The 27,658-nt window shown below is 49.4% G+C and overlaps 1 protein-coding gene across 2 annotated transcripts; it reads left to right on the top strand.

The window, feature by feature from the left end:
• The first annotated feature begins 3 nt into the window (after positions 1 to 3).
• Positions 4 to 27,658, top strand: LOC117701867 (TBC1 domain family member 22B-like). Of its 2 annotated transcripts, XM_034493280.2 has the most exons (8): positions 4 to 216; positions 14,108 to 14,164; positions 17,511 to 17,818; positions 19,752 to 19,931; positions 20,802 to 20,872; positions 22,089 to 22,217; positions 23,491 to 23,556; positions 27,422 to 27,658. In XM_034493280.2, exons 1-8 carry the CDS (start codon positions 161 to 163, stop codon positions 27,641 to 27,643), a joined length of 1,089 nt encoding a protein of 362 aa, XP_034349171.2. In that variant the 5' UTR covers positions 4 to 160; the 3' UTR covers positions 27,644 to 27,658. The 2 variants fall into 2 exon arrangements, with proteins under 2 accessions (XP_034349171.2, XP_076562426.1); XM_076706311.1 differs by lacking the exon at positions 14,108 to 14,164.

Here is a 27,658-nt window from a genome sequence, read left to right as displayed (position 1 = left end):
GGGTGAGTGCCCACATCCAAGATGGCGCCCCCAGGAGCTGGGAGCGGGTGACCGGCGGCGGGGAAGCGGCCTGGGCTGGCCCTCAGATTGCGGGGTCCCGGGGGCTTGTCGCGGGGCGCCCCCGTGACCCACCGACCAGGCCTTCCCCCGGGCCGGAGCGATGGCCGCGGAGAACAGCAAGCAGTTCTGGAAGAGGAGCGCCAAGCTACCGGGGAGGTGAGCCCAGGACGCTGAGGGGAGTGGGGATTGGACCCAAAGCCTTCCAGATCCTGGTCCCTGAATCCCGCCGTCTTGGGGTGCCCCCGAGGCCGGAGGCTTGGTGTCAGGGTAGCCCAGGCTGGAGCAGCTGTCAATCAGAGGAGCCTGGCCAGCTTGGGTGTGGGATGCAGGCAGGGGTCTGGGGGCGGGGAACCTCAGCTGGGAGGTGTCGGGGAACCGGGTGTGAGGGGCAGTGGAGTTGGGCGAGTTGCCATGGTCAGTCTGGCCTTGGAGGGCCACCTGCAGACCGCTTCCGACTTTGTACAGAACTCCTCAGGGGTCTCCAGCAGCATGGCATGGGTGGCTGCTTGCATGAGGGTGGGTGGCCTTGGTTCCCAGCCCATCACCTTCCTGTCTTCCCTTTGGACTCCCCAGGAGTTCTGATGGGAGAGCCTGGGGCAGGCCTACAGGGGTATGAGCAAGGAAGGAGAGGGGGGAATTCTCAAGCCTGACCATACTTTGTCTTGAGTTGGCCCTTTCGCTTTAGAAATTATTACGGGGGGGTGGTCACAGGAATGGAGAGGAAGTGACTGCTTCTGGCGTTTTCTGATCACTTGTGCAATCCCGGAGAAGTGATGGTCTTTTAGTGTGGATGCATTAAATTCTTTTTATTCTTCAGTTTTGTTGGAGAGGAGGCCTCCCGAGCAACCGATTTTCTTGGTGTTTCTTGCTCTTCTTGGTGTATGTTGACATTCAGAACAATTGTCTCTCAGTCAGTCTGCCTTTGGTTTACTGGTTGGTGTCCTGAAAAGTGAAAGCCCTATGTGTTTCACTGCTGAATTTAAGATTTCTGCCAGCCACAGGCTGCTTGTTGTTAGAATATGTGTCTGGTCATGGTCCTCATGTGTTATCTTTCCTTGGTGATTTGCCTGTTAAGTTTTTTTTTTTTTTTTGTTCAGGTATACTCCTTTGGTCTCTTACCTTTCTCCTTTCTCTCCCCTCTGTCTCCCTCTCTCCCACTCTCTCTCTCCTTCTCTTCCTCCTCCCTCCCTCTCCTCTTTCTCCCTCTTCCTTCTCTCCACCCCTCCTCATACTGTTGAAGACACTCTACCACTGAGCTACACACAGCCCCCGCCCCGCCCCCTTCTTCAAGCAAAAGAGAAACAAGAGTCAACATTGACTGTGTGGCTGTGTTAACTTCTCTGAGCTGTCATTAGACACGTGGAGAAAGTTGAAGGACCAGGTTTTAGCAACTCGTATTAATATAATACGGGGGGGAGGCAAAGGCAGCTTCGGATCGAAGTGCTTGCTGTGGGGTTTTGGTGTTGAGGCGTTGAACGGTGACACTGTTTTTAGATAAGCTCTGCTTCCTGCCCCTGATTTCTTTTCCTTCCTGCTTGAGCGAGCTCTTCAGCTGCGCTGACTGTTCTTCTCTGGGAGTTTGCTGTGGAGGGATCATTACAGTTTGATATCCTAAGGTAATAATCAGTGGGGAACGGTTACATCAGGAAGCAAGGGTGAGGACAGTGGGAGATGGATGGTCTTTGTGCCTTTGGACTGACAGATGTGGTGCAGTAATGGCCTTTTGTTTTATTTCTTCTATTGCCTATAGAAAGTCAACTTCTTAAAAGTACTACTTTAAATAATTGTATTTATTTATCTACTTAATTAGTGTGTGTGTGGTGCGCACATACCACAGTGGTGTGTCAGAGGACAATTTTCGGGAATCAGTTCTCTGCTTCTACCCTGTGGGTCTCAGGGATTGAACCCAGGGCGCCCGGCTTAACGGCAAGCATCTTTACATGCTGAGCCCTCTCTCTCTCTTTTTAGTTTTTTTCGAGACAGGGTTTCTCTGTGTAGCCCTGGCTGTCCTGGAACTTACTCTGTAGACCAGGCTGGCCTCGAACTCAGAAATCCACCTGCCTCTGCCTCCCAAGTGCTGGGATTAAAGGCGTGCACCACCACCGCCCGGCTCTTCAGTTCCTCCTGATGGAAGGTTTAAGGAAGCCATTTTTCATTTTGTAACATAGAGCCATAGAGGCAAGAATTTTGGAGTCTAGATCATCATCATTTATTATCATTGTCATCATCATTGTCGCCCTCATCATTGTCACTTAGATTCTCTTACCTATAGGATTCACACTCTACCTAAGCTTCAGTTCCCTGTGAAGTGGGGAATAAAAAGTCTTCCCTCAGAATCACCAAAGTGCCCTATTTGTAAGAGCCCAGGACAGTGTTTATTTACTACACTGTACTTGCTCCATAAATAGTCATTATTAATTGTCCTCTTGTTATTTGAGCAAACAAACATTTAAAAGGATGTGTCTCCGTTCCCCCGGACTAGTTATTTGTCTCTTTTATTATTGAAGCATAAAAATGTTGCCGTGATCTATAAACCATGATCCATACCTTGCCTGGTGAGAGAAGTATTGTCCCCTGTACACTCTTGGCAGAGAGCCCCAGAGCTCAGGGCTGTTGGGGAAGGCTGGCATTCGTTTCCATAGAAGGTGTTTTGGTTCCAGAACAGAACTTTTACATCTGAACTCTTTTGAGGCTGGAGAAAAGTTTTCTCGTGAGTTGGCCGATGATAGAGCAGAAAGCTACTGTTCTCTTCTTTGCAGTTTGAAAGGTGAGAGAAGCTCCAAGTTGTAGCTAGTTACTTTCAGTTTCTTTGATCATGATGAAGCGACTTTAGTGACAGCAAGTAGAAATTTTGTTAGAATATCTTAAGTTCAAAAAAACAAAGTGGGCCGGAGTGATGGCTCAGCTGTTAAGAGCACTGGCTGCTCTTCCAGAGGTCTTGAGATCGAGTTCCAGCAGCCAGCAGTTCACAGCCGTCCATAATGGGATCTGATTCCTCTTCCATCATGCAGGTGTACATGCAGATAGAGTACTCATATACATAAAAAATACATGAATAAATAAGACCTTAAAAGAAAAAAAAAACGGAAGCATTCTTTAAATGTTGTTTGTTTTGAGACAGAGTCTCACTATGTAGCCCTGGCTGTCCAGGAACTCAACTATGTAGACCAAGGCTGGCCTTGAACTCACAGAGATTGACTTGCTTCTGCCTCCCAAGGGCTGGGATTAAAGGCATACATCACTACAGTTTGCTTTTAAGATAGTGTCTCACTAAGTTTCCTACTGTATAGATCAGGCTGGTCTCAAACTCAAGAGAGATCCACCTGCTTCTTCCTCCTAAGGGCTGGGATCTAAGGTGTGCATATTTTTATTTTAAGTGTTCAAGTGTTTTGCTTGCGTGTATGTATATGCACGTGCACATCTGGTGTTGGTGACAGAGGGCATAAAAGCCATTTGGATCCCCCTGGAACCGGAATTATGAATGGTTGTAAGCTGTGATGTGTGTGCAGAGAACCAGACTCTTGGGTACTCCTCAAGAGTGATGGGTACTCTTAACTGTGGAGCCATATCCCCCCCACCCCCCACCCCTGCCAAATTTTTGTTTGTTTGCATGTATGTTAAGTGGATCATGTGTGTACAGGGCCTGTAGAAGTCAGTAGAGGGCAGTAGATCCCTTGGAACTGAAGTTGCAGATGCTTGAGAGTAGCCATGTGACTGCTGAGAACTGAATCCAGGTCCTCTGCAAGAAGAGCCAGTGCTCTTAACCACCCAGCCATCTCTCCTGCCCCTGATTTCAAGACATTTCTGACAAATACTTATTTTTAGATAGTGTCTTATTATATGCTGTGGTTGGCCTGGAACTCACTGTGTAGACCAGGATGGCCTTAAATTCACTGAGAGCCAAAAAGGTGAAACACACTTTTAATCCCAGCCCTTGGGAGGCAGAGGCAGACCTCTGAGTTCGAGGTGAGATTTAGGACAGCTAAGGCTACACAGAGAAATCTTGTCTTACAAAAGAAAAACAAACAAACAAAATTCACAGAGGGTCATCTGTACAAGTTCCAAGACAGCCATAGTTACACAGAGAAACCCATGACTTGAAAAACCAAACCAAACAAAACAACAATAAAACCCACAGAGATCCACATGCCTCTGCCTCTGGATGTTGTGATTAAAGGTCTATGCCAGCACACCTGGCCAAGATCTCGGTATTGATGTGTAGGCCGACAGGGCAGCATGCATCATTGTTACAAAATGGACCTATGTACAGAATGCAGGCTCAGTAACTGGATTGCCTGGGTTAAAATCCCAGGTCTGATATTTTCTAATTAGGTGACCTGTCTCAAGAATCAAAACAAAAAAACTAAAAGGAGGGTCCGGGTTGTAGCTCAGCGGTAGAACTGTTGTCTGAGACCTTGAGGTCAAGGGTCAGTCCCAGCACCAGGAAAACCCATTCTAGCTAACCTGAGAAAGTGGGTGACTTGGTCCTGTGTCTTCAGTGGCTATAGGACATTCATCCTATAGTCCACTTAGTATTAGGAAGGTGACTAGATATGGGGACAGATACCTTTCTCAGCTGTGTCATATCCAGCCAGACCTTGCAGCACTACCTCAGCCCTCACACACACACACACACACACACACACACACACACCCGCCAACCCCCGCCTAAGTTCTGCAAGGACAGGTGTGGGAGGCAGGCTAGGTGGCCACTGCATTACAGTGAGCAAGGCAGTGAGGGCTGAGCCGGGACAGGGAGTAGGGAAGAACAGTTGAGTGCAGATCCTTGAGTCTTTGCAGATCATTGGCTGTGGGGAGTAGGGAGAGGGAGGAGGGGCCACTCCCAAGGACTGATCTGTAGAGAAGCAGCCAAGGGAAGAGGCTAGTGGGCACAGGCACCTACCACCAAACCTGAAGACCTGAGTTCAGTACCCAGGACCTGCACAGTGGAAGGAGAGAACTGACTTCCCAAGTTGTCCTCTGGCCTCCATATGTATGTTAGATGCACGTGCACAACACACACACACACACACACACACACACACACACACACACAGAGAGTAATAAAAAGTAAGCCAAGTTTTAAAACAGAACATTGAGCTCGGCCATACTTGATTTCCTTACCTATGGAGCAAGAGGCTTGGACAGAGTGGGCCTTGCGGTCTGGACCACTTGTGAACGAGCATCACGCTTACACATCGGCCAGGCATGCTTGGCTCTCGGGAGCAGACTTCAGGGCTGGTGCAGAAGGTGGGCTCTTGTGTGCTGTCCTTTTGGAAGTAGCAAATTGCTGGCCCCGGGGAGCAGCTGAGTGTGTAAAAGTTGCTGAACACTAGAACTGGAGGCTAAGACTCCTGTGGATAAGAAAAGGAGGGCAGACGGGAAGGCAGGTGACTTTCCTGGACCACAGAGTGGACTTCAGGACTCCTTGCCCCAGTGCCCTGCCTGTCGGTGCTTCTGCAGTCCACAGAGTGTGGATACATGTCAGGAAGGGCATAGGAAAGACTGTGGTAGTGCCAGCTGCTCACCCCCCCCACTTGTTTCCAGGCCTGCTGCTAAGCCTTCTCTTGTTTTTGAGCAAAAAGCTTGTTAGTAATTTTCCTGAGATATTATTTCTTCTTATTTTCTGTGTATGGGAGTTTTGCCTGCACAAGTGTCTATGCACCACATACGTGCCTTGAAGGCCAGAAGGCAGCGTTGGATCCTCTGGATCTGGAGTTACAGACAGTGGTGAGCCTCTGGGTGGGGATTTGATTCCTGGTCCTCTGGATGAGCAGCCCATTCTCTGATGAGCGGAGCCATCTCTGCAGCCCCCAAATGCTTGTTTTTAAAGTCAAGGAGGGGGCTGGAGAGATGGCTCAGCAGTTAAGAGCACTGATTGCTCCAGAGGTCCTGAGTTCAATTCCCAGCAACCACATGGTGGCTCACAACCATCTGTAATGCCATCCGATTTCCTCTTCTGGTGTGTCTAAAGACAGCGACGGTGTACTCATATAAATAAAATAAATCATTCTTAAAAACAAAAAAGTCAAGGAGGGCTGGGGATGTGGCTCAGTTGGCAGAGCACTTGGGTTCAGTTCCCAGCACCACACAGAGCATGAAGAAGCACTTGGGTTCAGTTCCCAGCACCACATACAGCCAAGTGGGATGGCGGTGGTGCATGCTTGTAATCACAGCCCTGGGAGGGTGAGGTAGGATGTCAGAAGTTCAGCCATAGCCTTAGCTACATGTGTTGTTGGAGATAACCCTGTACTACACAAGTCTCAACAAAACAAAATTCAAGGGAGTCATGATTAGTATTAAAGTTGAGGTTATTAGTATTAAAAGAAGCTGAGGTGCTGGCCCCCACTGTCTAGAATCTTAGAATTTGTGTGTGGTTGAGGCAGGAGGATCAGGATTTCAAGAACAGTCTGGACACTGGACAACATGAGATGAGAAAAAAAAAAAATGGTATTGAGATGCTTGGGACTGAGTGATCTGGCCAGCACTGGGTTCTGTGTCCTGTTGGAAAAAAAAAAAAAAAAGAAAAGAAAAAGTTGAGAAAAATGGCCGGTTCCTGAAGTGTATACTCACTCATGTACTTTTAACTAAGGTCTCTCCCTGTCATTTGGTCCTTTCAGAGCTTTTAGGAATCTGATAGTAGATCAGTGTAATGGCCGGTGTTTGCCTGGGCAGGTCTATTATATCCCATTCTTGGTTTGGAAATGTTTCTGCTGATAAAGTAAGTGATTATAGAAGGTACTGAATTATTGCTGAAACGGCCAACCCTGGGGGCTGGAAGACTCCACGGAGCACCAGTGTGAATGGAGTCCTGTTGCCAAAGTTCTTGGCATTTAAAATGGGCCGTTCTATTCTGGTATTTGCTCAGCTTCCGTGTCAGCACCAGACACATGCCGGTCTTTCCCACCAAGGCTTTCCCAGTGTTGCAACTGAGTAAGAAACCTCCCGCAACACATTCTGTTGGTTTGTCTTCTCTAACGTGGCAGAGGCTAGCCCCTTGGCTGCATGCTGTCTCTTCAGAGCGTGTGTGTGGTGGTCTCTGGGCAGCAGCATTTAGTCTGAAGCTTTCAGGTGTACCAGAGAGGAGTCAGCTGAAGCAGAGAGCAGGCCTGTGGGGCTCTGACTTGACCCACTCGGGATGGTCTGTGCCCGCTGGTATGTGCTGCACGATGACACTCCACAAAGAAGCCACAGAGGCCACAGCTTTCTAGAAGCTGAAACTCTGCTCAGAATTGGTGCTTCCCTGCTGAAGAGAACAAATGGCTGGCCGGCTTTCCGGTTTTTCCACTGAGCATATGTCATGTTTGTGATCAGATAAGTAGACGTGGAGCTGGGTGGAAACATGTGGCTCAGTGAAAACAGCCAGGTGTGGAGGGAGCCTGCTGGGCGGGGCCTGAGCTAGTGTCAGGGCACTTGCCTTGGGGAGCTGAAGCCCTTGATCTCACCAGCATCACAAGACAAAGAAGAGGGGGGAGGAAGAAGATAAGAAGAAGAGGAAGAGGAGGAGGGGCAGAGGATGAGGAGGAAGAGGAAGAAGAGGTGAAGGGGAGGAGGAGGGAGACACATAGATACTAATTAGGGCCAGTGAGTGTGCTCAGTAGGTAAGAGACTTGCTCCCACAGACCGGACAACCTGGATTCCATCCCTGGAACCCACGGTGGAGGGACCTCCCGCATATGGCACAGCGTCTGCACTTACACAGTGCACAAGAATAACAAAGAAAAGGAAAGAAACTAGTAAAGACCAGCAGTGGACAGAAGGGTCCCTGTACCGTAGGGCATAGCCAACACCTGGCACCTAGGGAAGGACGTGAGAGACATCAGGGGCTCCCGATGACTTATGTCTCCTGGCTGGTATGTGGCAGTGTTAGAGAGCAGACCTCTCCGTACTGTCTTTTCTTGGCACTCTCCTTTCTGCCTGAAAGTGGCGGTGAAATGCTTTCACACTTCAAGCAATTAGGCAGAATCTCATAGTGTAGTCTAGGCAGGCCTGGTGTACTCTACTTAGCCAAGGCTATCCTCAGTCTGCTAAGTTCTAAAATTGCAGATGTGTACGCCACCGCCATCCCAGCCACCGACAGGGCAAATGCCTGTTCTGAGGTGGAGTGGCAACCAGCTTGTCCCAGCACCGAGTGTGCGGGTCTCAAGGGACCTGGTTGGCACGGGCTCGTAGGTGAATTATTTAAACTTTTTTGAATTATTTTGTGTGTATGTCTGGGACAGAAAGGTGGTCAGGTCTTCTGGAAATGGAGTTTTGAGCTACTGTGTGGGTGCTAGGAATTGAGCCCTTATCTTTTGGAAAAGCAGCCAGTACTCTTAACCCCTGAGCCAGCTCTCCAGGCCCTCCTAGGTGAACTGTAAAGTCAGTAAATGGGCACCTTTGCTCTCCCACTCTGTAGTCCGTCCTCGTCAGGCCCCTGGGATAATCTTGGCTTCTCTTCCTTTTATAACTTCCCACCTGTCTTCATTGAGGTTCAGCAAACTGATTTATTACACAAAGTGTCCCTGGTTCAGATACATCATCGTCTAGTTCAAGAACACGCTAACAAATTCGATTTAGGCACCAATGCTTCTGCTGTCACAGCCCATCATTTATCAGAGCCTTTCTGGCTGCGCCAGCATGTCAGCCAGCATCTTTGAAAAATAGACTCCTGGGGGCGGAAGAGCCTCTTCCTTGGTAGTTGATGGCCTCTGGCCCTTAGGTCCATATGATTCGATATGCCTTTTCTCAGAGAGGATTTGAAGATCTTACTTTTTTATCCAGTCAGCTAACCTTACTGGCCTGGTGGGATCCTTCTGCCTTGTAGCATTTAAGAGAGGGCTCCGGACCTAAGAGTTCAATGCTTGAACCTAGGAGGCTGGAGAGATGGCTCAGTGGTTAAGAGTGCTGACTATTTCTCCAGAGGTCCTGAGTTCAATTCCCAGCCCCCATGTGGCTATCTCTAACTCCAGTCCCAGAGGGCACTCGTGTATGTGATGCATATGTGCTCACACAGGCGCGCGCACACACACACACACACACACACACACACACACACACACACACACAGAGAGAGAGAGAGAGAGAGAGAGAGAGAGAGAGAAGCTGGGTTTTCTTGTGTGTATGGACTCACCCACAGACTGCTGCCCACCACCAGGAGCTGTGCTAAGCCTCCCAGCCCTCTCAGGATTGTGTCGTTTGTATCATATAAAAGTGCTGCTTGTGAACGATGCAGAGTCAGAGAGGGACTTGTCCCCAGGGGGAGCAAGCGCTCTTCCTGAGGCTGGCCCCGCTCTGCAGCCTCTCCACCAAAACTCTGTCCCTGCCCCCCAAATTATAAGATACAGATGTGAACACATTTTAATTTTAGTACTTTTGCAAAATATATGGAGTCATTGTGCTTAAAAGTTCTGCATCTGTGATGCTATTCTTGGTTGTCATCTTGACTACATCTGGAGTCAACTAAAACCCAATGGCTGGGTACACTTGTGAGAGACTTACCTGCCTGCCTGCCTGCCTACCTGCCTGCCTGCCTGCCTGCCTGCCTGCCTACTGCCTGCCTACTGCCTGCCTTCCTGCCTTCCTGCCTTCCTGCCTTCCTGCCTTCCTGTTTTGTTCCTTCCTTTTTTTTTTTTTTTTTTTTTTCCAGATAGAATTTCTCTGTGTAGTCCTGGCTGTCCTGGAACTCACTCTGTAGACCAGGCTGGCCTCAAACTCAAAAGATCCACCTGCCTCTGCCTCCCAAGTGCTGGGATTAAAGGCGTGCGCCACCATCACCTGGCTGATTTGTTTTTCTTAATCTTTTGAAGTAGGAAGGCTTACTTTAAAAAAAAAAATGTATTTTTCTCTCCTACAGTACATCCCGACTGTAGCCTCCCCTCAATCCACTCTTGCCATACCCCCACCTCCTCTCCCCCAGATCCACTGCTTCTCCATTTCCTTTCAGAAAAGAGCAGGCCTCCCAGCGATGTTAACTGAACGCGACATAACAAGATGCAATAAGTCTAGGCACAGACCCTCACATCAGGGCTGAATGAGGTAACCCAGTAGGAGGAAAAGGGTCCCAAGAGCAGGCAAAAGAGTGGGACACCCCCTCCCACTGTTAGGAGTCCCACAAACATCCCAAGCTAACAACCACAGTGTGTATGCAGATGGCCTAGCAGAGACCCATGTAGGCTCCATGTTGTCACCTCAGTCTCTGAGAGCCCCTATGAGCCCTGCTTAGTTGATTCTGTGGGTTCTCCTGGTGTCCTTGATTCCTCTGACTCCTACAATCCTTCCCTCGACTCTTCCGAAGGGTTCTCTAAGCTCCAGCTAATGTTTGGGTGTGAGTGTTAGCATCTGCTCCCATCAGCTGCTGGAGGGAGCCTCTCTGAGTGGGCTAGGCACTGATCTATGAGTATCGCAGAATATTTCATTGATTTTTTTTTTTTTTTTTTTTTTTTTTTTTTTTTGGTCCATCATGTTTGGTTCTACCATGGGTCTCTCCACCATCCAGCTTAGTTCCTGGGCATCCAGGCAGGGTCTGGCATGGGCTCCCTCTTGTGGCTTGGGCTTCGTGTTGGCTACTCTCACAAGCTCTGAGCCACGGTGGCCCTAGCACATCTTGCTGGCAGAACAGGTGTGGGTTGAAGGTTTTATGACCCTTCCTATCTCACCCCAATCCATTCATAAAATTGGTTGTATTTCCCCTTGGGCTCCTCCTCGTTACTTAGCCTCTCTGGGTCTGTGGGTTGTAGTGTGATTATCCTTAACAGCTAATATCCACTTACAAGTGAGTGCATACCATGTTTGTCTTCCTGGGTCTGGGTTGCCTTGCTCAGGATTTTTTTTTTTCCTAGTTTCATCTGTTTACTGGCAAATTCCTTGATGCCATATATTTAACAGCTGCACATTAACCCATTGTATAAATATTCCACAGTTTCTTTATCCATTTTTAGTTGAGGGACATCTGGGTTATTTTCAGGTTTTGGCCATTATGAGTAAAACTGCTATGAACATAGCTGAACAAGTGTCTTTGTGATAGGATGGGGTGTCTTTTGAGTATACGCCCAAGAGTGGTATAGCTGGGTCTTGAGATAGATCTATTCACGATTTCCTGAGGTACCGGCATATTTATCTTCACAGTGGCTGTACAAGTTTGCACTCCCACCATCAATGGAGGAGTGTTCCCCTTGCTCCACACCCTGGCCAGCATGAGCTGTCACTTGTGTTATTGATCGTAGCCCTATGACAGGTGGAATCTCAAAGTAGTTTAATTTACATTCCTCTGATGGCTAAGGATGTTGAACATTTCCTGAAGTGTTCCTCAGCCATTTGCGATCCCTCTGTTGAGAATTAGAGAAGACCTATTCCTAATCTGGATCTTTGAGGTGGGAAGATCCGCCTCTACTCTGGGCCACCCCTTCTGCTGGCAGCCTATATGAAGGACATGGAAGCTTGCTCTCTGCCTGCTTGCTCTTGCTCTCTCTGGCAAGTCCGTTCCTTCACTGGCAGGAGGAGGAACTTACTTCTCTGTGGTTCTGGTGCATCTTGAAGACCAGCTGAGACGTCCAGTCTATCAGACTGAACACCTGCTGGATTCTTGGACCGTCTGTTGGTAGACAGCCATTGTGGACCGGCTGGGCCGCAGCCTGTTAGCCATTCTGACAAATCCCTTCTTTATATGTAGATTAATTCTCTGAGTCTGTTGCTCTAGAGCACACTGGCTGGTACAAACACCTGACGCAGCGCAGTTGGCGTCTATTTCACGTCTGTGGGGACAGAATAGCCTCTTTCCTTTAGGATGCGTGTAATTTACTTAACTAGCTCCTGGCTGTTAGAGATCTTTTTTCTTTTAAAAGTCAGGTCGGGTCATTTATATTTATTGGTATAATTTGGTCTCTGTTGCTGGGCGGTGGTGGTGCATGCCTTTAATCCCAGCACTTGGGAGGCAGAGGCAGGTGGATCTCTGAGTTCGAGGCCAGCCTGGTCTACAGAGTGAGTTCCAGGACAGCCAGGGCTACACAGAGAAACCTTGTCTCAAAAAACCAAAAAAAAAAAAAAAAAAAAAAAAAAAAATTTGGTCTCTGTTTTCTTTTCATATTTTTTTAAAATAATTTTCCTCCGGCTGTGGTGGCTCACACCTTTAATTTCAGCACCCAGGAGGCAGAGGCAGGTAGATCTCTGAGTTTGAGTCCAGCCTAGTCTACAGAGTGAGTTCCAAGACAGCCAGGGCTATACAGAGAAACCCTGTCTTGAAAAATAAAACTGACTAACTAACTAACTAACTAACTAACTATAACTAACTATAACTAACTAGTAAAAATTTATAGTATAGACTAGACTGTGCCTCCATTGTATGTATTCTGATAATTTGGAAATTTTATGTATCTACTGATTGTATTTGTAACTCTGTTTTAATTATAATTATTTATTGTATATATTTGTATGTGTGGGTGTGTGCATGTCATGATACACGTGTAGATATCAGAGGACAAGTCAGAGGAGTTTCATCTTGTGGGTCCTGGGATTGAACTCAGGCCTCAGACTTGTCAGCAAGTGCGTTCACCCTCTGAGTCCTCTTGACAACCTTAGATCATTTTGATTGTGACATGTTACACCACAGAATGTGTAATGACTTGATGAATAGTAAAATTGAACATACATGTCATTTCCCAGAAGCCCCTGTGTCTTGTTTGTTCCCACCCCTTCACCATCACAGAGAGCCATGTCCTTTCTTGTTTTGAGACAGGGTCTCAGTATATGGCCTAGACTAACCTTGAACTCACTATGTAGAACAAGCTGGGCTCAAATTCACAAAGATCCACCGGCCTCTGGCTCCCAAATACTGGGATACAGTGTTCTCTGTTACTTAGACAGGATTCACATTGTTATTCACAGGCCCATTCCCGAGAGTCACTGCTATGTCCTGTGCTGTTAACACGTTACAGGTTCTTCCACTAGTCTTCGGAGAGGGACATTGAGGACATACATTTTTTACTATTTATTTAGTTAGTTAGTTGTTTTTGTTTTTCCTCCTTTGAGACTAAGAAGAAGCATCATGATTTGAGTAGTTTTAGGTATGCCTTCTGATACACGAGCCTTTGTGTTTTCCTTAAGGCAGGTATGTGGGGGAGAAGGGAGGAGCTAGGGAGCTGGTCCAGCAGTTTTCAGCACCTACATGGCAGCTCATAACTGTCTGTAAGTGACAGTGACACTCCAGAGGATTCAGTGCCTCTTTCTGGCTGCCTTGGACACCAGGTACTCAAGGAGTACAGAGACATAGGTGCAGACAAACACCCATGCACAGAAAAAGGGATTTTTTTTTTTTTTTTTTTTTTTTTTGAGACAAGGTTTCTCTGTGTCACTCTGGCTGGCCTAGAACTCCCTATGTAGACCAGACTGACCTCGAACTCCCAGAGATCCATCCGCCTCTGCCTCCTGAGTGATGGGATTACAAGTGTGTGCCACCATACCTGGCCAACAGTTTTATTTTTAAAGATAGGTATTTGGCAGTAGATATACTGGGCCTTAGGTTATATACATATCTCATTCCTCCTGGAAATGGCCACGTGGTTTTGTTTTTGTTTGTCTTTATTTATTTTTTTGATAGCAGAATTGATTCTATGAGAAGGGAGGATTTTAACATAGATTTAAGGAGATCTTAATAGAACTTGCTTACAGGGGTTTCCTCCAGATGGAAACAGGGGTGCTTCTCCCTCCCACCTTCCTGAGGTGGGGGTCTCTTGTCCTGCCATGCTGCCGGTCCCTGGCTAGCTGGATGGTGACCTTCCACCGCTCACCAAGCTGGAGTGGTCGTGGTCGTCGGACGTGGACAGCAAGCACTTCTACCAGCCGAGGCATCTCGCTGGCCCTGTGCTGGTGTCCATACAGACAGGACTGACTGCTGGTCAGGAGTACTGAGGCACTGGAACATCCTGTCTTGAAGGGTAGGCTACTGTCTTTGGAATGATCAAGTGCCGTCCCTGGAAGCAGGCGACCTCTCCGAGTCTCATAGCTCTGTCACACGAGGCTCGCAGCTGGCATGTTGAGCTTCCTCACTGAACCCGTGTCTCCCTGCTTTTAGCATTCAGCCGGTGTATGGAGCTCAGCACCCTCCTCTGGATCCTCGGCTCACGAAAAAGTAAGTCAAGACCTCGTCCCTGCGTGTGTGTTCTCCTGTCACCCACCCGCCTCCTCCAGTTTGCCGAGTGACTGCTTCTCTGCCCTGAGTGAGCCAGAAGCAATCTTCTCACTATGAATGAAGATTCTCACTGTGTAGACCAGGCTGCCTTCAAACTCATAGAGACCTGCCTCCCTTTGCCTCCTGAGTGCTGGACGTTTAAAGGCACGTATTACTATGCCTGATCAAAGGGGCTGTGTCTTACAAATGATTTTGTGTGTCTGTGTGTTTGCCTGAGTATATGTATATGCACCGTATACATCACGTATGTGCATAGGAGGGCATCGGATGCCCTAGAACTGGAGTCGCAGCCACTTGTGAGCCACCATGTGGGTGCTGGGAACTAAACTCAGTTCCTCTACAAAACCAAGTGGTTTTTGGTTTTTTTGTTGTTGTTTTGTTTTTTCAAGACAGGGTTTCTCTGTGCAGCCCTGGCTGTCCTGGAATTATTAGCTCTGTAGACCAGGCTGGCCTCGATCTCCCAGAGATCCACCTGCTTCTGCCTCCCAAGTGTTGGGATTAAAGGCGTGCGCCACCATCACGAGACCTAGCAACCTCTGAGTCACCTCTGCAGTCCATAAAGGAACTGTTCTTGAGACAGGGTCTTGAGACAGCCTAAACTGGTTTTGTAGTCTGATTCTTCCTGCCTCAGCCTTCCAAGGGCTGAGATTATTATGGGCATGCACCACCACCACCACCACTACCACCACCACCACCACCACCACCACCCGGCTTTGTGGAGACTTTTAAAAATATTTTTATCTTATTTTTAATTGTGTGTGTGTCCACCCAGTGGCCTGACAGCATGGTCTTCTCAGGTTAAGCATCGCAGTCGGGTGTCACTGTAGAAAAGCATCCCCATTGCCCAGAGCCAGCTGCTGGAAGAGCCGGCCTGCTAGTTTTACAATTGCCCGAGACTCGTAGTCAACATGTAAACCCACCGTTCACACATCCTCTGGGCAGTGGGTACACTTATGGTCAGATCCTTCCCCTTACTGTGCCTATCATCAGCCGGGTCTCCCCTGGCTCTGTGTTGAGGGCAGAGCTTCAGGACTATGGCCATGGCCCAGACTGACAGCAGACTCTTGAAGAGCTTTGTTTTAATGTTTCACGCGTTAATAATGTAAAACCCAGGACCCTTTCCCTGGTGCCTCCCTAGAGTCATGCCGTCAGTCGGCTTCACACATAGGCATCCACTCTGATTAATGGCTTCCTTTTCTCACACCTGTGCTGGCTTGGTATTAATAGTCTCGAACATGGGGCACTGTGAGTGCAGTAGCAGACTGTTTTACAGTCCCAGGTTGTTGCCGTAAAACATTTATCGCCCTTGTTTTACCACCTTTGTTTGGGCTTTGATTGCTTTCTCTCCTCAGCTCCAGACCATCGTTAATTACCTGTGCTTAATCTCCATTGCAGCAGACGCTTCCACACCTGGCCTTTAATTAGCTAAACTGCACAGGACACTAAGTCATCTCCTGCCCATGGATACTGACTCCAATTTGCTAAATTATTACTATTAGTGGCAGTATTGCCTGCAATCATTTTTATAGTTCAAATAAAACTGTTATCTCCGGGCAGCCCTGTCAGCCACTTGCTGGCATGACAGGCTTCTAAATGGATTGCTTTCCAAACTGGCGCCGTGTGGCAGGTCCCACCTCTGAGCAACAGCACGGTGCACATGAAGCCAGGGGCCTGGGTTTGCTTGACTGTCTCTACATTCCCTACTTGCCCTCTTCAGTTAACCATTGTCAGACATTTTTCTAGTATAATTCTCCGTGTTGTCTGAAACGTGTACGGATCTTATGTAAACCAAGACAGTTCTGTAAGCGGAGCAGCTGTTGCAGGGCGGTGTTGTCAGATTCCAAGCAGTATAACCCATGGCCACTCCTTTCCAAAGTGTCCTTCACTGAGTCTCAGGCAAATGTGTCACTTACTGGCTTTTTTTTTTTTTCTTTTTTCTTTTTCTTTTTTGAGAATTTTTACTGCCTCCTGGACTTTCTTTCTTTCTTTCTTTCTTTCTTTTTTTCGATTCATTTTTCTAAAGATGTATTTTTCCGTGTGTATGAGTGTTTTGCCTCCATGAGTATATGTGCACCATAGTTTTTATGCTTGGTGGCTGGGGGTGCCAGAAGAGGGCAACAGAGCCCCTGAACTGGAGTTACAGATGCTCGCTCGAGAGCTGCTAGGTAGGTACTGGGAACTGAACCTGAGTCCTCTGCAAGGGCAGCCAGGGCTCTAACCACCCAGCCATCTCTCTAGCCCCAAAGATGTTAAAATTGTGTGTGTGTGTGTGTTTCTGTCTGTGTCTGTCTCTGTCTGTCTGTCATCTGTGGTGGTACATGCTCATAGGTGCAGGTGCCCGAGGAGGTCAGAGGTGTTGGATCCCTGGGTGGAATGCCTTAGAAATGGGGACTCTTGGGCTGGAGAGATGGCTCAGCCATTAAAGGCTAGGCTCACAACCAAAAATATAAGAAATGGAGACTCTTTAGGCACAGCCTGCTCTGCTGTCCACTGTAGTCCTGCCTTGCTGTCGAGGAGGTGAGTGAAAGGTTTTAGTGACTTTTTATCACTTTGTGGTCCAGTTCCCATGTATTGTATACTGTACCCTCTCACGTGGCTGCTTCTCTCAGTCTGAAGTTAATTGTGTTTCAAAAGGGAGAAAAAAACTGCTTGTGAAAGAAGCACCAAGCTCAGACATTTTTCTCTAGGCTGGCAGAGTAAAAAGAGGAGGCTTTTCATTTTGAGCCGTAAAGCTATGTGTATGGACAGTTAACGTTACCCAGCCCCCCAGCAGCTGGCATCCTACTCTGACGGCTACTCCAGCTTACACTGGCCTAGCAGATCAACCTTGACACCTCCGTGGATTCTGTGGTTAAGGCTGAGTTCTTATGTGTGTCCAGCATGGAGTGGGGCAGGGGTGGAAGGCAGGCTGTGGTCCACCTAGTCGCTCAATGACCCAGGCAGAGGGAGGCCCTGAAGCTGAAACCTTGCAGGTCACGGTGAGCAGGATGGGCCACGGGGCAGCTACCAGTGTGGCGTGGATCCCTCACATCTTTTAGCTCAAACTAGTAAGATGGTTTCACAAGTTCAGGAGTGCGGGGAAATCAGAGAGCGTGTGGAAGGCAGCTGATGAGCCGGCCGTCTGCTCGTCCGTCTGGGTGCTCCCCGTGAGCAGTGGCCGCGGCTGGTTTTCTCTGAAGATGGACAGATGTGTTGGGGGGTCGTTAGTTATGACAGTGTGTGACAAATGCTAATAAAGGTGGTCAGGTGACCGCGATGCTCAGCAGTGCCGTCTCCTTTCTTGAAGCTTCATCAAAGAACGGTCGAAAGTCAACTCAGTTCCTCTGAAGAACAAGAAGGCCTCCAGTTTCCATGAGTTTGCCCGGAACACCAGTGACGCTTGGGACATCGGCGATGATGAGGAAGAGGACTTTTCCTCCCCCCCTTTCCAAACTCTGAACTCAAAAGTGGCTTTGGCAACTGCAGCCCAAGTCCTGGAAAACCACAGCAAGCTGAGGGTAAAGCCGGAACGGTCGCAGTCGACAACATCAGACGTCCCTGCCAACTACAAGGTCATAAAGTCCAGCAGTGACGCCCAGCTGTCCCGAAACTCCAGTGAGTCCATCCTGCCCCTCTCAGCAGAGTGCAGCCAGAGAGAAAAGAGTCCCCTCAAGCTCCTGCTCAGATCTTCTATGGCATGATTCAAAATAAAACCCCTCAAGCCAGAGGTCTGATGCCAGCCACTGGCTGTCCCTGCCCGCCCCGCTGGGTCTCCTCTGACACTCTCCCTCTGTCCCTTTCCCTGCAGTGGCATGCACACATCTCATGGGCTCTGGGCCTGGGCAGGCTTACAAATACTAGGCGTTTTAAAAATGCCAGTGAATGCGTTCACGAATGGTCCACCTCAGCCCTAGGAATGGCCGCCCACCTAAAGAGGCCTTTCCGGTTTCTGTGATGTAAGCAGCATGTGCTAGAGGACCAGGTCATAGCCCCCTGACATCAGCCTGCCCAGCAGATTTTGTTTTGTTTTGTTTTTCTAATTTGGGAAGCTGGCCTCAGTCACTGCTACGGGCGATGGTGGTTTTAGATGTCTGGGCACTTTCTGTGTCCATTGTAAGGACCCACTAGTGTTGCTTTTATGTATATAAGCCAGCTACTCCGACCTGGGATGGGAAGTACCCTCATCCTAGCTACAGTTAACAAGGCCCACAGGTCATGGCATAAAGGACAGAGGATGTCACAGCCTCAGAATGTCCTACCTCAGATTCCCTGAGTCTTTCACAGCCTCAGACCCCTTACATGGCCATGCAGTTTGGCTCTAGAGTCTTCACCAAGATTCTATCATGTACGTTTGCTGAGACAGGGCCCAGCTTGAACCACAGTGCCAGTCTGAGACAGGCATTCAGCATTGATTGGCCAGATGGCTTAAGCTATGGATGAGGTTCTCAGTGTCAGGAAGCCCCCTGCCATGATCCCTGCAGGCTGCCCTGTGTAGCTGGGCCCCCACGTGTCCCCCTGTGGAGGTTCCCTCCGTGTGCATCTGCCTGTAAACAGCCAGTGCTGGAGGTCCCATCTGCCCAAGCTTTACTGCGTGTGTTCTGCAGTTTCTCCGCCCCAGTTATCATCGTAGGTCGCCCAGCCAGGTGCCTTATGGCAGCTGTCACAAGCTTCTGCAGTGCTGGCTGGTTCCTGTTCAGTGTTTGATATTTTCATCTTAAGGCCCAGGTATTGAGGAATGTGACCCAGCCCTAGGAGGGCAGTCCCTGAAACAGTTTTCTTTGTGGCAGTTCCTTCTGAAGGGTGCCAGAGTCAGACAGCCCAGGCACCACCTCTACTGCCCCAGTTCCTCAGCTTCCAGGCTGGCTTTGTTCTTCTGTAAAGTAGTTAAAAATTCTTAGCAGGTGTTATAAGGGTTCATGGGAGAGTGCATGCTGAAATGGCCAGTACGGCCCCTTCTACATGGCAAGTGCCAGCTGGTTTAGACCATCTGCAGGGGAACAGAGTCCAGCACCTGTTGTTCCACTGTTTTGGTTGTAACAGCACAATTCAAAGCCGCTACATTTCATTGAGGAATGTGGAGCAGAGGAGTCAGCTCCTCAGCACCAGGCTTCCTGAAGCCAGAGCTTCCTGCATGCCTTGAAGGGCTCCTGTGGGCCAAGTGCAGGCTAAGGTTGTGCCTGGCTCTGAGGGCAGCCGGTCAGTTCTAGGCTCTGTGGCTACCGCATTCACCAGGCTAGGGTAGCTTAAGATCCAGGATAGGATAGAAAGAGCTTCATCTTCCTTGGCTCAGCACCATTCTTAGAAGTCACGGCAACATCTAGGGTCAGCTGGCCGTAGCTGTCCTCTGTGGTGCATGTGCAGTCCCTGTGTGTGGGAGCAGAGCCCCGTGGGGCTTCATGCTCTCACTGTTCCTCAGTTGGAGCCTCAGGAGGCCCAGGCTCAGGCCCTGCCCTGGAGACGACACCGTACTGCCCAGCCTGAGCAGACCCTAGGGTGTCTGACCTGTGACCTTCCTACATAGTTCTTCCTCTTTTTCAAATCCCATCAGGTGACACGTGCCTGAGAAACCCACTCCACAAACAGCAGTCTCTCCCTCTGCGGCCCATCATCCCCCTTGTCGCCAGGATCTCAGACCAGAATGCTTCTGGGGCTCCTCCAATGACAGTCCGGGAGAAAACCCGCCTGGAAAAGTTCCGCCAGCTGCTTTCCAGCCACAACACGGACTTAGGTGCGTTCCCCAGGGTGCTGGGGAGGGTGATGCTGTGGAGACTATGGTTCTCAGAGCCCGGCAAGGCTACTGTCTTAACTTCTTTTACTTCTACCCGCTCCTAGTCAGGTGCTGGCGCAGCGATGCACAGTATTTAGACAGAAGTCTGTTCTCGGAGATTAGGGGCCAGGGTGAACAGGGCCTGCAGACCGTGGGGTACCTGTTCCAGCTCGGCCTCTGCTGTCTCCAGAAGTTCTCTCAGAAGTGTACGCCTGTATACACCAGATTTACTTATTGGGCCAAGGTTACCTGATAGGGCCTCTGAGAAATGAATCTTGACCAGGTCAGGTTGGAGGGAACACAGCAAGACTGAGCTGTACCAAGTTTTTTGCAAGGGATCAGACTTTATACACTTATCGGAAACAGAATACAATGGTAGTTGCCAGGATACAATGACATTTGCAAGCTCTACAGAGCACACAAGATTAACGTCTAAGGCCAATGGTCCTGTCAGACTTGTGTATGCTTCGCTGACTTCTAGGGAATGCAGAGAAACACAGGCGGCTTTGCCGCCTGAGGGAGCACCCCGGTTTCTCAGGAACTGAATAGTACACAGTGCCCCAGCAGCCTTGGACTCTAACCTGAAAAACCTATGACACATTCCTCTCAGGGCACTAGACCAGGACAGCCCCACGATTCCTCATATACACGCACAGCTTCTCTGAGCCCTTGGCACCCTGCTGCTGGGGGCTGTGGCATGGAACCTTTCCTGGCTTGTCTTAGTCATTAGTGGTGGTAGGAATCATATTTGGTCATAGGAGGCACCTGGCCAAGTTGGTTTGGGGCCCTTGCGGAAGGACCTGATGCAGTGAGGTTGTCTCCTGTGTGTAGATGAGCTGAGGAAGTGGAGCTGGCCAGGTGTTCCCAGGGAAGTTCGACCAGTGACCTGGAGACTACTCTCGGTGAGTTCCAACCCCCATGAGGAGAAGTGTGGGCCTCACACAGCCCTCTGCCTGCCAAGGTTGGTCTGATGCCATAGACTCCTCTAGTCCTACTGCCTGGCACAGCTGCTGGGCTGTGTCCAAAAAGACAGGTCCTTGAGAGTTTATTCCCACATCTGCAGGTGAGTGTATTCCTACAGCCATGTGTGGAGAAGGCCAGGAACTGCTCCTGTGGTCACAATGTCACTTCCTTGACTGGGGGAGGGACTTAGCAGGACAGGAGGATACCAGCACTGGCTTTGAGCAACCACCAACACTCCTGACAGCATTTTGAAATATGTTTCCCAGCTTCGTGAGAAGAGTCAGGCCGTGGGCCTCTCAGAAGCAGGCTGCTCTCACTTTCCCACACTCAGCGTCATACGGCTCCTGCTTTGGGATGCTTGATTCTGAGCCTCTGAGCTCTGCTCACTCATCTAGTAAGGATTTTCAGAGGCCTGTGTGCCAGCCCAGGGCCAGCTGCCATTTGCGTGCCCCAGATCCAGCAACAGCCCCCTCTCCATGCCCCACCCCCCCACACACCCCGCCAGTTCTCCAGCTGCCCACTACGGAGTACACTACACAAACACCTTTGAGAGGAAGGGCATTTTGTCACTGTCCCCTGGTCTCACAGCCGTGCGTCAGTGCCCCCGCCACTCCTCCTGAGTTCAGATGCTGCTCAGAATGCATTAGGCGAGCACAAAGGGAGCAGGAGGTTCAGGAGGAAGAATGGCATCCAGGCCTCCGGAGTTCTGTGCTAAGTCACAGGCTCCATTCAACTTGCTGAGCTGATGTTTCCCAGTGTCACCCTGGAAAAGAATGTGTAATCCGTACCAGGAAGTGTCACAGGAGTCTCTAGATCCTGGTGATTCCCTTGGAGGCTGTGACTTGGGTCCAGCTCCCTCCCGTTGACTTCTGGTTACTGCGCAGTAGTGTCAGCTCTGGGTATGGGACCCAGGCAGTAAGCAGGCCCAGGAAGCTGGCTCGCCTCATCTGCCCACCTGGGCTCCACTATCCAGAAGAGGGTGAGCGCAAGGGCCGGGGTGGGGGCTGCACCAAAAGAAAACCTGCTTGTCCTCTTGGCAGTTCTCTTTCATGCCTTGATGGTTTCCAAGCGACTACTCAGGCTGAAGTGAAGTACACAAGTGTATGCTCTCCCTCACACGTATGCTCTCCCTCACACGGGCACTGTTGTCTTTAGGGCTATCTCCCAGCAAACACCGAGCGGCGGAAGCTGACCCTGCAGCGGAAGCGGGAGGAGTACTTTGGCTTCATTGAACAGTATTATGACTCTCGGAATGAGGAGCACCACCAGGACACCTACAGACAGGTGTGGCATCTGTGGCTCTGCTCCTGCGGCCTCTGGTGCAGCGACATGTCCTGTGTGTTCTGAGGCTCCCCTTCCTCTTTTCATTTGGCAGCCTTGACTTTGCATTTTAAAAAAATAGAACTTACCATAGATGTACATGCGTGCATGCAGGTGGGCATGTAAGTGTGTGTGTGTATGTGCATGTATGTGTGTGAGTGTGTGAATTCAGGTGCCCGAGGTGTATTGGATCCTTGGAACTGGAGCAGGAGACTTGTAAACTGTGATGTGAATCTGAAAACCAAACTTGGGTCTTCAGGAAGAACTGTACTCTTAGCGGCTGAGCCAGCTCCTGACTGATTTTATGTTTTCCCCTGGGACAGGGTTTTCCTCTGGAACTCAGACTGGAACTCGTTATGTAGGTCAGGCTGATTTTGAACTTGCCTCAGTTTCCTGATTGCTGGGGTTACAGGTGCCACCAATCTCCTTAGATAGGTGTGGGTTTCAGTGGGGGTCAGCGGTGTTACTTCTCATGTTTCATGTATGTACAAATCACCCACACATACTTAAGTGTACATACATGTACACACATATACAGATACATATATAAACATACACGTATGTACATACATGTACACACATATGTGCATTGCACACATTGCATGCATATACACATGTACACATATATAGATACGTATATAGACATACACATATGTACATACATGTACACACATGTATGCACTGTACACACTGCATACATATACACATGTGTACATACACACACACACACACACACGCCCCCCACCCATGCCTTGGGTTACCAATAGGTGCAGGTCTTGAGGTGAAGCTCAACACGATCCCTGGTAACAATGCTGTTTGGCCACAGACTGTCCTCTGAGGATTAAGGACCATGGGGCCTACAGTAAAGGCAAAAAGTGGAGACTTTGGGAATGCCCATAACCCTCTGGACTGCGGCCTCAGTGTGTGTCCATGGCTGCTGCAGTGGCCATCTGGTACCCGTGGCCCGCAGAAATGTCTGTTGGCAGCCTCACAGGAGGAGGAGAGTTACCTTGGGAGAGAGATTCCTGTCTGATTGATTAGGTGGCTTATTTGTGGGCATTTCCTCTCTGGGCTGTGGCTAACGTGGGCACTTACCCTTCCCGGGTGGGTCTAGCTAGGCTTTGTCACTATTCTGTCTGTCTGTCCTTTTAAAGCTAAGCTGTGCTCTAAGCGTTCCTCCGAGTGTGCTGCCTTAGTCACTCTGGCTTACATCTTGGCTGTGGCTTCTGTTTTTCAGATTCACATTGACATTCCAAGGACCAACCCTCTCATTCCCTTGTTCCAGCAGCCGCTCGTCCAGGAGGTGAGTGGGTTCCTCGGTATCCGCCCCTCCTCCTGCTGGGCCCAGTGGCACCCATGTCCACAGGTGGCACCTTGGGACAGAGTACTTCCTCACGCCTTTTCCTCTGTTCTGTGCACCAAGTCGTGCTTTGCCTGAGACTTGATGCAGAAAGAGTCCCCATCTTCAAATTCCGGTTCCTGGGCTGCTTCTACTTTTTAAAGCTGGGGTGGTGATTTTGCTTTAACTGTGATAGATATCTGTAGCATGAGTTTGCCCTGCCCTTCCTGGGTTTATGAACAGTGAGGGGTGATGCTCCTGGCTAGTGGCCTACATGCATTTGAGTTTCTGTGAACACCGCCTTCCTCTGCTTCCAGAAACTTCCTTTTCCCACACCTACATTTAGTGCCCATAAATACAACCCCCTTCCCTGCCACCACCTCTCTACTGTTTGCCTGTGGCCGTGAACACCCTAAATACCTCAGATAAGTAGGCTTATATAGTATTTGTCATTTTGTGTCTGGCTTAATTCACAGTATCAGGCCGGGCGGTGGTGGCGCACGCCTTTAATCCCAGCACTTGGGAGGCAGAGGCAGGCGGATTTCTGAGTTTGAGGCCAGCCTGGTCTACAGAGTTAGTTCCAGGACAGCCAGGGCTACACAGAGAAACCCTGTCTCAGAAAAAAAAAAAAATCACAGTATCAGAAGTCCCTTCATTAAGATGTTTTTATTTATTTATTTTATTTAAGATTTTTTTATTTGTTTTTTTATGTATGAGTACACTGTTGCTATACTCAGACACACCAGAAGAGGGCATCAGGTCCCATTATAGATGGTTATGAGCCATCATGTGGTTGCTAGGAATTGAACTCAGGACCTCTGACAGAGCAGTCAGTGCTCTTAACCGCTGAGCCATCTCTCCAGCCCCAAGATGTTTTATTACATTGATTTATTTCTATTGTGGAGGGCATGCTGTGGGGCGTGTGTGTGTGTGTTGGCTTTCTCCTTCCACTGTGTGGGTCCTGTGGTCACCAGTCTTGTCAGACAGGTACCATTACCCACTGAGGCATCCCCTCTGCCACCTTCCTACCCCTCTCCTCAATTTTATAAGTCTTCCATTATCGTTGCTACTGTTCCACCAAATGAAAACTAGGGACATGCAGTTGCTTATCCCTCCTGGCTGTGGGGACTATGCCGTGCAGCACGGTTGTGTGAATATGTTGTAGACCCTGCTTTCAATTCTTTTGGAACTAAATCCAGGAGTGACACTGGTAGTGATATTGTAAAACCGCAAGCTAATGACGCATGTGGAAGCTTCCAGTAGGCCCGTTAGCTTGACTTGTGCAGCTCTGCTGCAGTCGTGATGTGGAATGTCAGCGCTTTTGAATGGTCTTTCAGTCCTCTCTATGATGGAGAGGAACAGTGGGGAGAATACGTTCTGCGGCTTTGGACAATATTCATAGATCCATTTACGAATAGATGCCTCCTGCTGGGATCTATCATAACTTCAACACCACAGGGAAGATTATGTTGGTGACACCGTCATCCCACCCATAAGAGACAGCACAGGGAAAGTTGAGAATACATTCCTTTCCTTCCTCCCATTCAGCCTCTGCTGGTCGCTCAGCCCCGCCCTTTCCTCACTCCACCTTTCTGTGCTCATACCCTTGCTTTTCTCCTGCACCCGGCTCTCATCACGTGTCTCCGATTAGCAGAGCCTGGACACAGAGATGGGAACACACACACACTTTATTCTCTTCAGTTTTGCCTGCATCACCTGTGTGTACTGGGCTGTTGTCATTTTAAGCAAATGGACACACAGAGAACTAACCCACCAGCACCCCAATACTGCAAGACTTGCAGAGAACTAACCCCTCTCCCCAATACTGCAAGGCTTGCAGAGGTCTAACCCACCACCACCCAACACTCAACAGCTTGCAGACCTGATACATGCTTGAGCGTTCCTGTAGTGGAGGAGATGGGCCTGGGAAACCCTTCAGATTTATCCTGTTATCCCCACAGGAAGGTTATCACAGACCTTTCCCGTAGTGCAGAGCCTATGTTCTCCTGGCAGCCAGGCTGCTTGTCTTTGTGAGTGTCTGGCACCTTTCGAGCCTGCTGAAGAGGCACTGTCCACTCTCCGCTCTCCGAGCACTGAATGGCCAGCCTCCGTGCAGATGGCCATGTGAAACACAGTCACCAAGGCTGAGACTCTGGAGTAGAAGGTGCCCTTGTGAGTCCTTCCGAAAGGCCAGTCTGGAGACAGTTCTTTGTTTTTTGAGCCACTGAGATCAACCCCAGAGCCTTGTGCATGCTAGACAAGCGTTTCACACCAGGTAACAGAAGCAAGGAAACAGTAGGGTTGGGAATTTTTGTGATTTTTTTTTTTCTCAGAACACAGTAGGTCTAGCCTGGGGTTACACTTTGAGGAAGAAAGAGGTCATTTAGCAGAAGAGGATTCTCTTTATAGCCTTTAGTAAAACACAGACACCCCCACCTCCTCCACAGAGGACACGCAGCAGCTCTTTTGGAAACAGTGAGGCCAGCTGACTTCAGGGTGCTTCCCAGACTCTGAGAGGGGCTCACAGACAGCCTTCCCTCGAGTGTCTTACATCGTCCCTACCCTCGATAGCCATCTCAAAATCTGTCTGACATTTCCTTCCTCTCATTCTCCTTGGGAGTCCTTGTCTCCAGGACTGGCTGGGCGGGGTGTGCTATGGAGACCATCTGATACCTTGGCTTATCTGTCTGTTGTCACCATGATCTCTGCTGTCCCTCCTGTGTGTGTCACAGAGGCACCATTCTCCAGAAGTTCTCGGGCTGGAGGTCATGGCCACCAGGACCGAGCCAGTGAGCATGTCATTGGGTTGAGAGAAGATGAAAGGAGAGCCCAGATAAAGGGAGAGCACAGGCAACTGCCAAATGGGATGGGGCAGGCTCAGTAAGGGACCACCAGGGCCTCAGACTTACCTTAATTGATATATGGAACCTTCAAAGGTTCTGTCATAGGTCTGGGCTGATGGGTTTCTCTGTCCCGACCCCGACTGCAGAAGTATATTGTGTTCATTTCTTTTGGGAGGCCGTGTGCATGCCCTGCATGTGAGAGGAGCCAAGGACAGGCTGTCAGGACTTTTCTCCTCTCACCATATGGGTCTCAGGGCTCCAGCTCAGGCTGCCCGGCTTAGCAGTGAGTCCCTAGCTGCTGATCTGTCTCACCAGACTTTCCCCAGCAGATATGTGGTTGCATCCTGATGCACAAAGGGACTTCTTACAAGACTAGATTGTCACCAGTCCTAGTTAGACAGAACCAGACAGTCTTGATTTTTTTTTTGTAGATTTTATTTTAAATATATGAGTATTTTGCCTGAATGCATTTGTGTGTACCTTGTGCCCGTCTGCTGCCCTTGGAGGTCAGAAGAGGGTGTGGGATTCCCTGGAGTTGCTGACAGTTGTGGGCCACTGTGCGGGTGCTGGGGATCTTGGCCACTGAGCCATCTCTCCAACCCTCAGAACGGAATCTTGACCTCTTTCCCTTCTCAGTGGGGAGAGTGGTGCTTCCTCTCTAAGCCCTGTAGAGGACCGATGGAGATTTAGAAAAAGACACCAGCACTGGCGTGTACAGTGCCTCGCTCCCAGAGATACAGAAATGCTGAGTCCGTAATTCCCACCCCCTGTCTGTTTCCTGTCTGATGTCATGGTCATTAGATACTAAAAAGATAGAGGGCTCCCGTGTTCCGAGCTCTCTCCATGCCTCCTCCTTTGACCCACAAGCAGTTTTGAGTCTTCCTAAAACTTTGCCCTCATCCTAAGGTAAGTGGTAAGTGGGTAAGTAGGGGAAGAAGTGTACCCCGAGATTAACACATACCTCCTCTTCCTTCTCGTCTTCCTAGATCTTTGAACGAATTCTCTTTATCTGGGCCATCCGACACCCCGCCAGTGGGTATGTCCAGGGAATCAATGACCTGGTCACTCCGTTCTTTGTCGTCTTCCTCTCGGAATATGTGGGTAAGAAGCTCCAGTACCACGTTGAACATGCTGTCCCTTTCCTGTCCACCGTCTGCTTGTGTTTTCCCGTGTGGACCACTGGGGGCTTGCTAAAAAGAGACAGGTAGACCCTTTGTTCTACT

This window comes from Arvicanthis niloticus, unplaced genomic scaffold (genome assembly GCF_011762505.2).
Source record: "Arvicanthis niloticus isolate mArvNil1 unplaced genomic scaffold, mArvNil1.pat.X pat_scaffold_288_arrow_ctg1, whole genome shotgun sequence".
Lineage (NCBI taxonomy): Eukaryota > Metazoa > Chordata > Mammalia > Rodentia > Muridae > Arvicanthis > Arvicanthis niloticus.
The sequence above is the reverse complement of the archived record's forward strand: the minus strand, read 5'-3'. Positions and strand labels throughout refer to the sequence as shown.

Coding starts and splice junctions, on each gene's coding strand:
- LOC117701867 (XM_034493280.2), top strand. CDS start 161: ATGGCCGCGGAGAACAGCAAGCAGTTCTGGAAGAGGAGCGCCAAGCTA. Junction 217..14,107: donor AGCGCCAAGCTACCGGGGAG/GTGAGCCCAGGA, acceptor CCCTGCTTTTAG/CATTCAGCCGGTGTATGGAG. Junction 17,819..19,751: donor CCAGCTGTCCCGAAACTCCA/GTGAGTCCATCC, acceptor AAATCCCATCAG/GTGACACGTGCCTGAGAAAC.